The following is a 16347-nucleotide window of genomic DNA, read 5'->3' as shown; positions in this document are numbered from 1 at the left end:
CTCTGGGCTTCCACCTCATTGTAATATAACAGGGTGGGAATCATCTCTAAAGTTCTTTCTAGCTTTGCTTTTAAGATTTTTCTTTCATCTTATCTCAGAATCAAGACTCCGTGAAGATACTGTGCAGTGGCATAGAGGAAAATGTTTAAAAACTGGCTCTCTGGGAGGAAGAATATCTGACTGGTAGGGTTTGTTGATTTCCGTGGTATAGATATTCCCATCATGGCCAATATCAAGTTACCAGGGTGACAAAACCAAGTGTGGAGTTGGGAGGAGATGTGAACCCTCGGCTCTCATTGGCCAGTTGGACCCAGACGACACCATTGAGTGATTCCTTAAGATGAGGAAGTGCACAGTCTCAGGCTTAAACAATGTAGCCAGTCCTTCTAATCCTTAGCTGCCCTCACTCTGAAACTCTGACACAACCTTTCTTCACTGAGTGGAGGAAACAAGGGAAACAACCAGGGAAAGTGTCCCAGCTTGGCTTTTTAATCCCAGCCTCTCCAGACACGATCTCTAGGACCAGCCCGATTCTCTCAGGTACCTGCACTCACAGCCAAGTGTCCATCTTTCTTGAAATCTGGCCCGGGGTGATGATACCATGGTGGTGGCAATTTCATAGGCAGTTGGTAACCTGGATCTATGCCTTGAGTTCTCAGCTCTGCTTTTTCTGGGAAAGAGAAGTGGTGCAAAGAACTAAAAGAATTTTCTGAGCTGGAAGTCAGGAATGGTGTCCAGATGGCGAGGACAGTCTTGCTGGGGGAAAAGTGACCAGAGTTCCACTAGGCAGTGGGAGGAAGAAAGCTGGAGTGGAAATCAGAGCTCAGCTCTACCTCGTGAAGTTCAAAACCATGCGAAACCCTTCGATTATCTGTAAAGTGTTGTTTAAAATCAATTCTAAATTCCTTCTGAGGCCATTGGGAGGGTCAAATGAGATGTACTGAAAACACTTGGTAAACTGTTATCTACAATTATTTATCCTGAAAAATAGGCTTGGAAGCAAATTAAGGTATTCCTAGTTATCGGGATAGATGAGCAAATATATATCCTCCTCATTGGTTTATTTGGGTTCACAGATAAGTTGGACAGGGTGCGAAGCAGTTACCGCAATCACTGAAGAGAACCCTTCTCCAATTCTAAAAGGAGTAGTTAAGGCTGATTTGTTACATCCACTCCCCTCCTCTTCCCAGAACTAGAAAGGACGGGATTCCCCAGATGAACTGAGGGAAATGTGCCCATGTTCAGCGTGGATGACAGTACGAGGCATGGCTGCATCATATTTTTAACACGGTAATGTGTACCTGCCAGGCTGAGCTTCCAGCCTCCAGGTGGGCTGACGATGCTCAGTGGGGTTGGGAAAGAACAGGGAGCTTTCTGAGAGCCACAGATTCAGAGGCAGAGGGAGGGTGAAGAGTCTGAGCGAGCAGAGACACAGCCAAAGGGTGGAGGGCAGATGTGAGATCACAATTCATTTCAGCAACTACAGGTGAAAGCTACTCCAGGAAGCTGTCGATCAAGGCCCTGTAAGCAGGTAGGGACGGTGTAGTGGTGAGTTAGCACTGATCTCCTTGGGATTGCGCCAAGGGCTTCACAACCAGCTTTATTTTATTTTTGGCCGCACCGTGCATCATGTGGGATCTTATTTCCCCCACCAGGGATCGAACCCGCGCTGCCGTGGAAGCACAGAGTCCACGCTGTCGTGGAAGTGCAGAGTCTTAAGCGCTGGACCGCCAGGGAATTCCCCACAATCATCTTCAGATAGCATTGGAACCCCCTTTGGCATGGGGAACAGAGGAAATAGGCAAGCGTGTGAGAAGGCTGTAATTACCGTGAGAAAGGTTTCAACACAGTGCTTCCGGAGTTCTTAGGAGGAAGAAATAACAGCCAACAGGGGGAGGTTAAATTTAAGAGGAAGATTGAAAAGAATGGGGACTTCCTTCTACTCTTCTCCACCATTAGATTGTTAGTTCTAATATACTAGGAACCCTGACTACTGATATATCCCAGCGCTTAGCTCATAGTAGTAGGTGGCCAATGATAATAATAATGATGTAATAGCTAACATAAATGGGGCACTGACCATTGCTAGGCACTGTCCTAAGAGTTTCGCATATGCTACCTTTCCCAAGCTTCACAATTACTCTTGAGGTAGGAAATATTACCATCCCTGTGTAACTGGTGAGGAAGTTGGGACTCAGAATGGTTAAATAATTTTCCCACAGTAACCCATCTAGAAGTGAGAGAGCTATGGTTTGGAACCCAGATAATCTCGCCTCAGAGCCTGCACTCTTGAGCAACATGCTATCGTGAGCCTTTTTTGAGTGAACAGATGAAGAGGAGATGGCATTCCTGGGGTATAGGGTGGGGAACGGCATAAACAAAGGCTTTGAGGACCATTACTGCTGTTCATCATGTACATCGAGCTCTCCATTTCTGGGCACGTGGCAATGCTGCACTTCTCTGCCTCTTTGAAATTAGCGTGGTCATGTACGTGGCTTTAGCAATGAAATGTGAACACAAGCGATGTGCATCACTTCCAGGAAAGAGTGCCCTATTCACTGCATCCTCTTTCTCTGATTCAATAACCACGGGAGCACTGATTGAGATATACCTTCAGATATACTTTCTGGGTATCTGAGTGAATACAATGAACAGAGCCTCCTGCCAACTCATGATGGACGCAAGAAATTGTGTCCAAGAAATAAACTTGTAAGCAAGAAATAAGCTTTGGCAATTTGGGGTTGTTTATTAACCTGGCCTATCCTAGCTTGTATATAAATTAGTACTAGAAATTGGCTACTCATGTAACAACAACAACAACAACAAAATAACCTAAAATATGTGGCTATGGTTATAGGATTTGGTAACAGTAAGCAAGGTAATTATCAGAGTCTGGAAACATACTGATCCATGTTATACAGTGGTGAGTCATTTGGTAAATTGTTGTCTATAACAACTAGGAAGGTAGATGATGTAACAAATGAACGCATAACTCTAGGGGAAGTAGTTGCAAAACACATTGTTAATAAAATGTGTTGATTGCTCTTGGCAGCCTTCAACAAGGTGTTAGGTACTTTGAAATAAACTCAGAAAAGAATTGGTTAAATACAAGTAGTAATGAAAGGGAATAAGAAGAGTCTAGGGGCTTCCCTGGTGGCGCAGTGGTTGAGAATCTGCCTGCTAATGCAGGGGACATGGGTTCGAGCCCTGGTCTGGGAGGATCCCACATGCCGCGGAGCAACTACGCCCGTGAGCCACAAGTACTGAGCCTGCGCGTCTGGAGCCTGTGCTCCGCAGCAAGAGAGGCCGCGACAGTGAGAGGCCCCCGCACCGCGATGAAGAGTGGCCCCCGCTTGCCACAACTAGAGAAAGCCCTCGCACAGAAACGAAGACCCAACACAGCAAAAATTAATTAATTAATTAATAAACTCCTACCCCCAACATCTAAAAAAAAAAAAAAAAAGAGTCTAGACATTTGTGGACTTGTGGGATTGGAAGAAGCAACTGATCTCAACCCGATTTGTAAAAGGTAAACCCAAGAACGCCTTTGAGTAAAGAAGACATGATGAAAACCACCCTGTGTGGCAACGTTCAAATCAAGGACATGGCCCCTCACTCCATTGTTAATGCTTCTGAATGGAGTCAGATGATTTAGAATGAAGATACAGTTAAGTGAATCTTTTTGATTAGATTAAAATGCTTCAGGGAAGAGTGGCTAATAAGTTGATAAGCTGAGAGTATCTGAGCTAGAGAGAGGCATCAGGGTAGGAAGGCAAACAAATAGAGCAAAAATGGCCATTCCAAGGGTTCTGTGTGACGGTTGCTACGTGGAACTCACTGGAACCAATAGGTAAGAAGCTGATTATGGTCTTGAGAGAGCCGTACTTCCCAAAGCATCACAAGCCTAAATTAAAAGACACAGCAATGAGAGGAGTCCTAAAATGTCTCTTGGCTCCAAGGAGAACATGTTCCCTGATGTGTACTTTGGATATGGTCATGGAGGATAATAGGAATGGAACAGTCTCCCAGGGAGCTGGATGACATGGGGGACAAAGGCCAGAGAAGTTGCTCCAGGGAGCAGAATTGCAGGCTAATCAAGAAACATTCCCTCCCCCAGAGTTGACAGCATCCTACCCAGTGGGGATTTCAGAATTGCTATGGACCAGTGACTACTGTTAGCTCCCATCTCCTTTTTGAATGGGAATGTTTATTGTGGATGGTTTGACCTTCTCCTGTCATTATGTATGGGGTGTATGGGAGGCAAGTCGTTTATCGTTTTGAGTCTGCAGGTCTCCAGACGCAGAGGAGCCATATCTGGACCAGATGTAGCTATTATAGTGCCTCATTCCCTGCTCTATAAGCTATCACACATCACCCACAGACAATACATTTTGAGGCTGAGGGGCTATGATAGGACCAGGACAGGGCTTTTGGGTTTTCTCCCCTTGATGGTGGTGGGGCATGAATATATTTTGTTTGTGGGAGAGAGAGTAAGCCAAAAATTTTGTGTCCAGACACACTTTGATAGTCATTGGTGCTATTTGCCAAATATTGTTTTGTGCATCCATGTCCTGGGCACATGGTAAGATTGCCTTTGTTGCCCTCTTTGAAGATAGACGTTGCCACGTCACTAGCTTTTGCCTATAAACAGGAACAGAGGGGACCTGTCCCACTTGCGAGAGGAAGCGTTAAGACCCTGTGCTCGTGCTCTGCCTTGGTGACTCTGGGAGCCTTTGTTGATGTTTTGTATCCATAACTTGGTCCTGGGTGACCAAGGCGAGCAGAGTTCCCTACTGACCCAAGATGGTCAGGTAGCATGAGCAAGACATAAAGTTTTGCTGTTAGAAGCCTCTCTGATTTAGGGGTTGTTTTTTACTCCCAGTATAATGTAGCCTATCCCTAGGACAGGCCTGAAGCCAGCAAAATAGATCCTAAGAACAATTAGGAGCTCTATTTGATAGAAGCATAGAATCCTTGTAAGAGGAAAGCAGGGAAGAAGCTCTCAAAGGAGGGAGAAACTCTGAACGCTGCTGGGGACCATGTGAAGAGACACATGGGGTTCAGAAATGATTTCGCGGTGACCTGGTAGAAAGTCTCTGGGAAGAGTGGTTGCCAAGAGAAGCTAGAGGCAGCTAGACAAACTGGTCCATTGCAGTCATCCACGTGAGTGAAGGGAAGCCCTAACGCTTGAGGAGGTGAGAGGTGAACCACAACATTTCAAGACTGAATTTAGGAAAATGGTAATTTAGTTGATTGAAGCAGAAGAGTCAGGAAGAGAAGTGATGTACTTACGAAGCAGTGAATTATGTGGGCACCTTGAAATCTCATCTTCCTGCATGCTTATCTTAAAAATATAGGATCAGTGTACATGATAAGACTTAGACTCCACAGGCTGGAAAAATCTGACACAGAGATTTGGTCTGTTCCACCCAAATTTCCAAGCAGAGTTATCAATGTGCTCAGAGAAAGGGAGTTCAGGTTGTTTTAAAAGATGCCTGGGAAAGTTGCTCTCAAAATTCCCAAATTAATTTATGCAAGAATTAAAAACTTTGCAGTTAGAAGTTCCTCCCTGCAGTCAACCTAAATTCCTTTGGCTCCAGTTTTGATCTCATTTCTTTCTGTTTTATATATAGGGATGCTGATGGTTTTGTTATTCATATGCGTCCTCTGTAAAGGTACATGTACTTGGGACTTACGCCCAGCCTCCCTCAAAAAGGATGAGAGGCGGCTTCTAATACATCTGCCTAGAGGTCCTTTTCAAGGAGCTGTTTTCATTCCTGCCATCTGAGGCCCATGAGATTTCCTTAATGATATAAAATGACAGCAAAGCTAATAACTTGAACTATCCTGACAAAATAGTAAACTGTAAAAAAAAAAAAAAAAATCCCCAAACAACAACAACAAAACCCTCCCCGTGCCAGGTAAAGTAGATTTTTCTGATCAGAGAAAAATTCTGAACAAAATGATCAACTTTAGTACTAACAGCCTCTGAATTTTAATTCCTTTCATTTCTACTGTGCCTGCCTTTGCCATTTTTAGATTTGAGAGTATATCCAGCTATATATATATATTTACTCCTACTTGACCCTGGAAAACCAGATTTTAGTAAAGCATTTAATAAAGTTATTGAAACCAAGGTGTACGTGCCTCACACAGTACTTTAATATTAAAGGTGCTGAATAAATGTTTGTTACATGAATAAATTAATGAGTGAGACACGAATAAAATTTCTGACTATTATTAGCGTGTTCTTTATACCTGGTTGTCTGCACTTTTAACAGGGAACACAGATATGAAATTGAGGGAATGGTTGCAAACAGATGGGCAAAGGAAAGGAGTTTTAACGCTCTTTGCAAACAGAAGTCTCCCTGGCAGGATAGTAAGTAGTATAGCCTAAAAGGAGTGAGGACTTTTCATTTCCAGAACCCTCTCTGGGGTCTTCCCTTGCCCCCATCTCTCCACTGTCTCTAAGGCCTTGTTGACACTGCCACACCTGGCCGGGGCATGTGAGGAAGGCGCAGCTGACACACTGTAGAGACACAGAGCACACACGTCCCGGGTTTGCTACTACACTTGTCCCGACCCGGCTGAACCCAGGCTCCCAAGAGGCCATCACTTCTCCCCATGACCCCATCAGCCAATGCCTACTTAACTCTTCATCTCCTCAATCCTTTGGTCGTTTGATCTTTCCTTTCTTTACCCCAGGCCAAGCCTGAGTCAAGATGTTCTCAAGGCCCTTCCTGTTTCAGCTGCATGTCTGCCTGCTTGCACTTCCAGGTCAGAACTTATTTCACTGCAGCCTCTGACATCCCCCTCAAATCTGCTCTGAATTCTCCATATCTGCCTTGAATGGCTCCTTTTCCTGGGCACCCAGTTGATCTTCCTTTTCTCTTCCATTTTGGACCCTCTTTCATATCTTTTGCTCATCTCTGCAGTCTCGGTGAGTCCATCCTTCCAACCAGCTTTTTATTCTTTCTGCTTTCAACCCCTGGCCTCATATCTTAGTTGACATGTAACCTTGGACAAGTTATTTAATCTCCCTAAGACAGAGATTCCTCATTTGTAAAGTGGGGAAAATCTCATGTATGCAGTTATGGTGATTAAACAATCAAAACAAAGCAAGACAAGGAAATGTAAGCCCTGAGCACTCATTCAGGCACTTAGAACCTCATTAAAACTGAAATCTCTCTCCTGTGTTTTAAACTTTCCATTCCTTCTCTCTAAAAGGCATCTGAATTTCCTTTCATTCCTTCACCTTCCTCAAAGACACACAGACAATTCGTTCCTCTCTGAGGTTGTGATCATCGAAGGGACAGTGCACTCAATGCAGGCTCCTTTCCAAAATGGTCTTTGCTAAAGAGCAAGAGACTAGGATACAGACTATGATACTCACACGCCCATCTCATTTGGAGAAGGGTATTCACACCCCAAAGAGAGACCTATTTTTTTTAAGCTGGGCATGGTGACAGAGGCTGAATATAATAGGCAATTACTTGTACCAGTGGTTTTGTTTGTTTATTTTGTCTTTTAACCAGGCTTGTTTTTCTAGCAGTGGGTTGGAAGGTATTTAGATAATTTGTCTATGAGTAAATGAATGAGTTTCCCTGTTTTAAATTTTGTCCCATTTCTTCTTATTTTTGGGGGGGAGGGGTTGCGAGGATAGAGGATATAAGAAGACAGTGTTATGGTTGGGAAAGATGGGAAACTATCCTGAGTTTATGTCACAGAGGACGTAAACTCACAATTTTGTAGTGTTGGGTTATGCTAGTCTGTTCGTCCTCCCATTGGAAGGGGCATCTGCTGCTACATGTTACAGTTACTGAGGGACAGGAGCGGAATATCAAAGCATTTGGGGAAAACAGAGGCATTTCCCTCCACTTAAGACAAAGAAGGAAAGATGTACGTGGCTACGTTCTTCAATATGGTTCACATCCTTAGGAAAAAAAAAATCGCCGTGCTTCCATCTTCATAGCCTGTGCCCTCTCCTTTTTCTGGGAAGAGAAGGAATACAGGAAGCTGTAGGTGGGTGGGAGGGGCATGTGGAATGTGAAGAAATAGCAGAGGACGTAGTGTGTCTAGAGAGAAAAAAGGGAGAAGGAAACTTCTACATAGATAAGCAAAACAAGACACTCTAGCAAGAGGCTGCAGTTTTGGGTTCCTGATGTAGAACTGACTCATTTTAAATCTCCAGAATTAAAGCTGAAGGAGAACAACCCCATCTGTCTCTTCTCAAATTATTTCCTTTACCAATACTACCTTCTTTTGTCTTCAGACTGTGAACTGCCAGTGCTTTGTGCTTCATCCTTATAATTATACACGTTAGTGCTGAAAGGTTCCTCAGAGACCATGTAGACGAGGGATAGCACCTTGTGTCATGGCTGGTCAATGAGAAGTGTGGTTGAAGCTCTGTGTTGAGAAGGGATCCGAGGCCCAGTCTGTACTCAGTTGGGAGGGTGCTGGGATCCATTAATTCTGGGATCAGCTAATGCTGTCTGCACGGGGCTGGGGTGGGGCTGAGAGGGAGTAATCTAAGTGGCACCATCCAAGCTAAGAGCGTGAGACTCTCATTTAATTTGGGAGGGGGGTGGTGGGACTCAGAGACATCAAACCAGTTGCCAAAAGCCACAGAGCTATTTATTTTTTAAAAAAGTTTCAGGATTAGAAAAAGAACGATGATTTTGAGGATTAACCATCCTGAAAATAAATTAGCATTTAGGATGGAAAATAAATATTCCTGAAGCCTTTTGTTAGATACATTATCCACATTGCTGGGAGCTCTGACGGGTCCTCTCCAGAGCCAAGCATGCACAAAAGCCTGGGGCCCATCTCACCGATTTCAGAGGCGTTTCAAAGTCTATAATATCAGAGGCTGACTATTTCTTCCAGGAGAAATCTTTTCTTACTGCTTGGATGAAGGGATAAAGAACTACAAAGAGATTTAAAGTGTTATTTGCTTAGGATAACGGACATTTATTTGAATTTAACTTTAGAATCTTTTACATGACAGCTCACTTAACATCATTTTTTAAAAGTTCTTTTTACAGTCTATTGAATAAAAGTTCACGATGGGATTTGAACATGGCTTTAACTAATCATGGAAGCAGACAGGAGTCTCCTTTCCAGAATAAATAGCATATTATAGCAAATCCAAGTCAAAGACTTAAATCCCTCATCAGAGCCAAGCTGTGGTGACCTGCTTTGAGGGAACTTGGGCCTCCAAACCTCTCTCCTACTTGCCTGAGAATTTACTATTAAACATTCAGAAGTTCTTTTTGAAAATACTAATATTCTCGGGTGATATGCCATTTCAAATTCGTTGTTCGTTAATAATGAAGAAAGAAGGAAAAGCTAGCAGTGAGGGGAAGGGATTTGTTACTATCTGTGGGAGAAGAGAAGGGAGTGGGAGGGATAATGGTCCCCAGAGAGCAGCTACAGAAGTTTTGCAGCCCAAAGATGGAGTTCATTGTCTCAAGACTCCTTCTGACTCCAGAATGTTCCACTGACCTTAGGCCTTAGCTACCTGAAGACACAATCATTGACATTAAGTAGCTGAAGAAAACTAGCCTCAGAAATAAGGTCTCAAGATGCCTTTGGAAAACAGAAAAGAAAGAAGAAAAACAATGTAAGAAAGTGTAGGAGTGCCTCTTCTCCAACATTCCTGAGAGAAGATGGGAGTTGAAAACCTCAAACAAAATGTTTGCCCCATCTCACTTGGCTAATTTTAGTTATCTTGGTTCATGGCTATGATTCAGCCCTAAAGCTGTGAATTGCTGAGGAGGAAGGAGGAAAAAAAATGGACTTAAATGTCAAAGAAGTAGGAACAAAAATATAGTTTTCTTTTTTGGGGAACTAGAATTCCAGGATATGGGGATCTTTTTTCTTATGAGGGATGGAATGCTTCGAACTAGAAAAATAATGAGCTCCAGTCAAAACATCGTCAAGAAAGAAAAGAATGGATGATGAGTTATGTCATGTCCGAATTTTTGCTTTCCTAGTATATTCCCCCTTTTTCCCTTGTGTACCTCTTGAAATCTCATTAAACTAGACATCACTGAGACACCTATGTTGTTGAGTATGATGGAAGCTTAATATGTGGACCGTAAGGGGAAAGGGAGCTCCTGGAGCAGATGAGGGAGAAATGAATGGAGACAAACAGACTATGACAAATAAGTCTGGGGGAGGTGATGGTAGCACAGGGAAGAAAGGCGTGTTTGAATGACGGTGAGCTGTTGTCTTGCCAACTAAAGAATAGAGGGTGACAGAGATGGTTTGGTGAAACTCCATCCTTAGAAAAGAAAAAACGTTTTTCAGTGTAGTAGGTGTCCCCTAGTAAATTGGGTACCATTTGGAATTTCCATAGGTTTGGAGGAAGAAAAGCACAGTCACTACTCTAATACTCAGGTACCTGACCTTTCTACCATCAGTTTAGCCACTATCTGTGTGTTCACCTTTTTCTGCTCTTCAAACTTCTGAACAGTAAAAAAATATATATAGGATGGTTGTAAAAACAGGCTCCAGGACATTAAAGGAAGATAACATCAGGTGGAAGCAAAATGAAAGAGTTCCAGTGACTTCAGAGCAGATTCCCCACAGCCCTGAAGCTAATAAGGAGATGGGTCCAAGACTCAATGGTGCAAGTTGATTTCTGCACCTCCCCTGTCCTCAGCCTCCTTAGAGCACTCCCCGCACCCTCCCCTGTGGCTCTGCTCTTTTCTGTTCTCCTAGGCCCTGGTAGGACTCGAGCAGCAGGACTCATTGTATCTCATCCCCCACAACCCAAAGTGTCATGCATCTGATGTGACATGCATCCCAATAGGTAAATGAATGGGATATAAAGGGGGTGGAAGGGACTCTGGAAGTTGCAGAATCCCACTGCTTGGTTTGCATTTGAGGATACTGAGATCTTGAGGGTCCAAGTGAATTTCTTGCCCAAAGCATCCCCATTTTTTTTGCATCTTCTAGAAGATGTCAGTTAACACCACGGCTGTGACTACCTTTAATTGCCTCTAGGGGAGAGATATTCTAAAGTTCACAGAAGATACTTACTTCCCAGAAGGTTCCTTGCCACACACCCCACCCCCCCCCCCCCCGCCCAGTTTTCACACCACCTCGGCCCACTGCCATTATTACAAATCCAGTTCTTTTCAGACTGGCTCAGTTCTTTTCTGAGCCTCTGTGAGGGGTGCCACAGTGCAATGAAGACCCGATTGTACTTTCCATTTCTGTGATCAACTGTTACCTTGTGTGGCAGGGTTAGGGGTTACATAGTATTTCCCACACTGATATGTCAAAGTCCTAAATTTAATACCTGTGAACATGACCTTGTCTGGAAATAGGGTCTTTGCAGATTTAATCAAGTTAAAAACGAGGTCATTATTGATCCAATATGACTGACGTCATAAGAAGACAACCGCGCGAAGACACGGAAAGTAGAAGGCCAGGTGACGACAGAGGCGGAAATCAAAGTGCCGTAGTTGCGAGCCAAGGAATGCCAAGGGTGGCCGGACACAGCCAGAAGCTAGGAAGAGGCAACGAGGGATTATTCTTTCCAGGTTCAGAAGGAGCGTGGCCCTGACAATACCTTGATTTCAGACTTCCAGCTTCCAGAACTGTGAGATAATAAATCTGTACTCTTTCAAGTTCATGGTACCTGGTCATGGCAACACTAGGAAACTATCACCTGCAGTAATAAAGGCAAAGAGGAAGGGTAACCAGAAGCCGAAGGAAAGAAAGAGCTGCTTTTCTTGGGTTGGTTTACTAATGTCACTGGTATTCATTTTTCATTGAAATGACCCACAGTGGTTCCACACGATCCTCTGAAAAAAAGTTCATGAGGGGACCCTCTCTGTCACTTCTTTAAAATATAATATATTGATAGTTTGCTATTTGAATACATTTCCATGATAGAAGTCAGCTGTTTTTTAGTATTCTGGGTTTTAATAATCTAGTTTCTTCTCCTCAATCTGATGGATTTGGTCTTTTTTCTGTTTTATTTACTTTGCCTTTTAATATTTTATTTTGTAACGCCATATAAATGCACGGATAGTAATATGTATTTCCTCAAAATATGGAATCAAAGGCACTTAAGAATACTAATTACCCATAATACTTTTTTTAGTCCAAATGATGTTCCCCACGATGATCTGTTCCAAGGCTCTGATTTGCTCTCCAGAAATAATATTAACAATTAAATCAGGCCTTACAATAATCAGTTTCAGTAGTTTCTTTTGTAATGCTGTTCTGTTTACAAATAGCACACACTGAAGTAAGGACTATTTAGAACCATATTTTTCAAAACAAACAAAAATTTTTAAGGTCTTACAAATTATAATATGCATCGAGTGTCCAAGTTTAAAAACATCTGTCAAGAATTTTCACATATTACCCCATTTTTAAGTATAGCCACATTCTATAACCTTCTCCAAGATAATCTACTCTATTACTCAATCATCTGAAAAATTCAAGAGTTTTTTAAGGAAGCATTGCCCCATAGATTTTGTGGCTAAACAACATCCAAGAGTGGGGATACACAGATATCCTCATTGGTCAGAAATCTTAATTCTTTTTAGGGGCCATTCTGGATCATTGCAAACTCTTTTGGAAGGTTGGGGGCTCAGCTTATGCTCTATGCAGGGCGCAGCTGGATGCCTGTGTCTTTGAAGGCACTGGGATGTATGAGTCAGACCCAAGGTCAAAATCAATAGAACATTCAATACCTCACAGTGCTCCATCTGTGGGGTGTTTTCTGCCCCATTTACGCTAGAAGTGGCAAGAATGGATCGTAGGTGATGATACAGGGGGCCGGGCTACCGGAAGTAGAGCGTGGGAAACACTTACTTGAGTGTGGTGAGTTCTGTAAGGGATGGCTGAGTAGCCTTGAGATAGCTTTCCCTTCGCGCAGCAACTTTGGGAGAAGGCTTGGGGCTGGTGTCCGAGTCCCCGCTGTCTTCATCTCCCATGGCCTTGATGTAACTGCCGCTCCGCATTCTGCGGCAGGGAATTTCATCATCTTTACCTCGAGGGGTGTACCCTGTCCATTCATCCTGAGGGACCTATGCAGATACAAAACAGACAGTTCATGCTTTATACAAGTCTATCTTCTTCTTTTCTTTCCTGACTGTGAATATGGGTAATACGGGTAATTATGTAAAACTTTAGGCATTAACTTTTCAACCATAGTGTTTTACCATAATTGGTCTGAAAATATTTTGAATACATGCACATCTATGTCTCAAGCTTTGAAAGAACCTGGGTACTGGGAAAAAGTATAACCATTTGATTCACTTCTCCGTTTTCTCACGCTGAAAATGATTGTCAGGCATACGGGTGCCGGTGGAAAGCGGTTTTATTAGAGCTTTTCAATGGTTTGTTTTCAGTTGTTATTTAAAAATCAGAAATGTTTCTCCTTTGCCTTCCCTGCATCTTCCATCTCTAGCATATTGTATCCATAGTGCTTCCTCCTAACCCAGTGGTCTACACCAGATGCATTCGCTTCCCAAGCACCGATTCTTTCTGAATCCTCTTAATTTGAATTCAGCCTCCATAGAGTGCTTGAAACACTCTCTGAAGGTTTCCAATGATCTCCTCATGAAAGCTAGTGGCACTTTCTTAATTGAAATTTTTCTTGGCCTCTTCACACACACACACACACACACACACACACACTCACACACACTCAAAACGCCTCTTAAGAGTCTCTCCCCTTTTGGCTTTCTGGTTACTCTACTTACCTGAGTTACCCACTACTTATCTGGATTGTTCTTTCCCTCTAGCTTTGCTGGATCCTGCTCCAAGTCCCTAATTGTGGGGACCCCTCAAGACAACGTTCTCAGCACGCTGTTCGTTTTTCTTTCTACAGTCATTTCCTTTGAGTTCAGCAGGGCACTGCACTGTGCTACAGAGGGCTTCTTTCTGACCTTATTTTCAGTTCTTAGATTCCCCAGTTCAACATGGACCCAACCTAGGGTCTCATATCTCCTCCATTTGGTAAAAGAAATGCACAATAATGGCCACTCTTTGTATCCATTAAGAAGTAACAAACATCCTACGTACTGTGCACAGCACGCTGCACAGGGCTTAATTAAAAGAGACCAGAAAATGGGGAGGCTGGTTCTTGGCCTCAACAGAGGTGAGAAGACAGAGCATACAAAAATTTGGCAACAGTTCCAAGTCAACGTGTTAGCAAGTTTAAGATGGGGTGCTGTAGATGGACTATGCACTAAGGAGACACTAGGAACAGGAGTTATCAGTAATGGTGATAGGGAAGGAGGATCCAGGAAGGACTCCTGAGAACTGGCCAGGTTTGCACTGAGAAGGTAAAAAGGTATTGACTATTTTCATGCTAACTATTCACTGATTATCCATTAAATGATGCCATGTTTCATTATTAACACTGAACTCGGCTAAGAAATTTGCTTACAGGATCTTGTTTCATCGATGCAACAACTCCGTGTATTTTTCTGTATTTCTCGGAGGAGAAGCAGAAGCTCAGAGAGCTTAAGAAATTTGCCAAAGACACATAACTAATAAATGGCAGCACTAGGGTCCAAAGCATTTTAACTCAAAGATGAGTGTTTAGTCAATCTAAGATTTATGATTAATAACATACACATTTTAAATCTAAAGTGTTAACTGTCCACAATGATACACACACAGAGTAGACGTCGATTTTTAAACATTATCGGTTCTAGGAACTGAGGACAGACATTCCACTAAAAGCACTACGCTTTCCCCCTTAATTTATACATTTATCTATATAATTTGAAAACGTATATCTAGAAACATCAGACTGAAGAGATGCTACTATTCCTGGACCTGAAAACAGTGGTTGGTAGGTTCTAATGCTGAAAACTACCAATGAAGTTTGGTTAGGCTTCACCATACAGCTTATTTTATTTAACAAACTCTTAAATCATGCTTCCTATGTGCAGGCACTGTTCTAAAGGCTTTATACAGGTTAACTCATTTGATCCACACAGCTAAGGGCACTATTATTATCCCCATTTTACAAATGAGGAACCTGAGGTTATGTAACTCGCCCAACGTCCCAGCTACAAAGGGGCAGAGTTCCAGCCCAGCAGCTCCTGGGGTCTTGCCATGACCATATCTGATGCTGTCTCTCTCTGTATGATCTTGTGGCACCTACAGAACTGAACAACTATAGTCCCATGACACCTTTGTCATCCATCACGTCTGATCCATTTGCCATTTATTAATTATGGTAGTAGCAATGTAGAGTTTTTGCTTTTTTAGCTAAAAACCCATCCACATCACCATAGCAACAGGGAGACTTCTTAGGGAAATTATAAATGCTGAGAACAGTCTTGTTTTCCTTCCATTGGCAGGTGAGTCACTGCAAAGATATGATCATACTCAGAACCTCATTATTGGCTCAGTAATTACATCTTATAAATTAAGTTGGTACAGCTGAGGGTCACAGAGGAGGCAGCCAATGCTTGCCATTTCTCAGTACTGATGCACAGCTCATAAGTGTCGCTCTCTGAACTATGTCAGAGACCAATGACAACTTATAAGCTCATAATGCTTATGAAACAAAACATGGCAAATTTTTCTTTAGGTGTTTTGTTTTTTTTCAAAGTTAGTTTATGGTAGAAACTTGGTCTTATACTAGAAACAGGCTGCAACTGTTGCTAAGGGAACCAGCTGGGAAGTATTTAATGTGTATATGTTTCAATTAAACATATTTTTCAAATGATATCAGCTAAGAAGTTTATGGAAGTGATTTGCTTTGGAATGGGTTTTAAAAATCAATACATTATTCCTACACTGAAAGGTAGCCTACAATAAATTACATGTAAAATAATACAGAAATTAGCTCCAGGAAAAATGTAAAGAAACAGAACCTCAAGACTTTGGAGAAGAAAAATACTGCTGCTGAACAATAAGGGCCAGCAAAGTCGCTATAATTTGAGCCACAGTTTTTATTATGTCTCTTAAATTTGAAAGCAAAAGAGGAGGCAGTGGTTGGTTACATTGTTTTCAAGGAAAGCATACCAGTTTGTTTAGGGGCCAGGGCATGAAATGTTACTCCCTTTCCATTGAAAAGAAAGGCGAGTCATGTGCTGCAGCTACTATTGTGATCTAGTCAGGGTTGCTGTGTCTTTCTGTGTCAGTTGCACAGAGAGAAAAGATTGAGGCAAATCCAAAGAAAAAACTAACCTTGCAGCGGTCTGAGAAAACCTTCCTATTACTGGTCCTAGTGGTTAGGGGAACGGAAGTCTTTGTAAGAAAGGGAGGCTGGAGCAGATAAAGGAGCAGCCTGGGCACCTGTTGATGACAGGCAAGCCAGATGTCCTGCTTGCCTTCACGAGCTTCCTGGGGCGGTTA

The 16347-nt window shown here is 42.7% G+C and overlaps 1 protein-coding gene across 8 annotated transcripts in view; it reads right to left on the bottom strand.

The window, feature by feature from the left end:
* DLGAP1 (DLG associated protein 1) overlaps nucleotides 1-16347 on the bottom strand; it is a 322151-nt gene that overhangs the window by 240963 nt on the left and 64841 nt on the right. For all 8 annotated transcript variants that reach the window (XM_027088554.1, XM_027088553.1, XM_027088560.1 and 5 more), the window contains exon 2: nucleotides 12838-13052. In XM_027088554.1, the coding sequence (XP_026944355.1) occupies nucleotides 12838-13052 (215 nt within the window). The remainder of the gene's footprint in view (nucleotides 1-12837; nucleotides 13053-16347) is intronic.

Source organism: Aethalodelphis obliquidens, unplaced genomic scaffold (genome assembly GCF_003676395.1).
Source record: "Aethalodelphis obliquidens isolate GAN/ISIS:26980383/991018 unplaced genomic scaffold, ASM367639v1 scaffold63, whole genome shotgun sequence".
NCBI lineage: Eukaryota > Metazoa > Chordata > Mammalia > Artiodactyla > Delphinidae > Aethalodelphis > Aethalodelphis obliquidens.
This window is presented reverse-complemented; position numbering and strand designations above follow the sequence as displayed.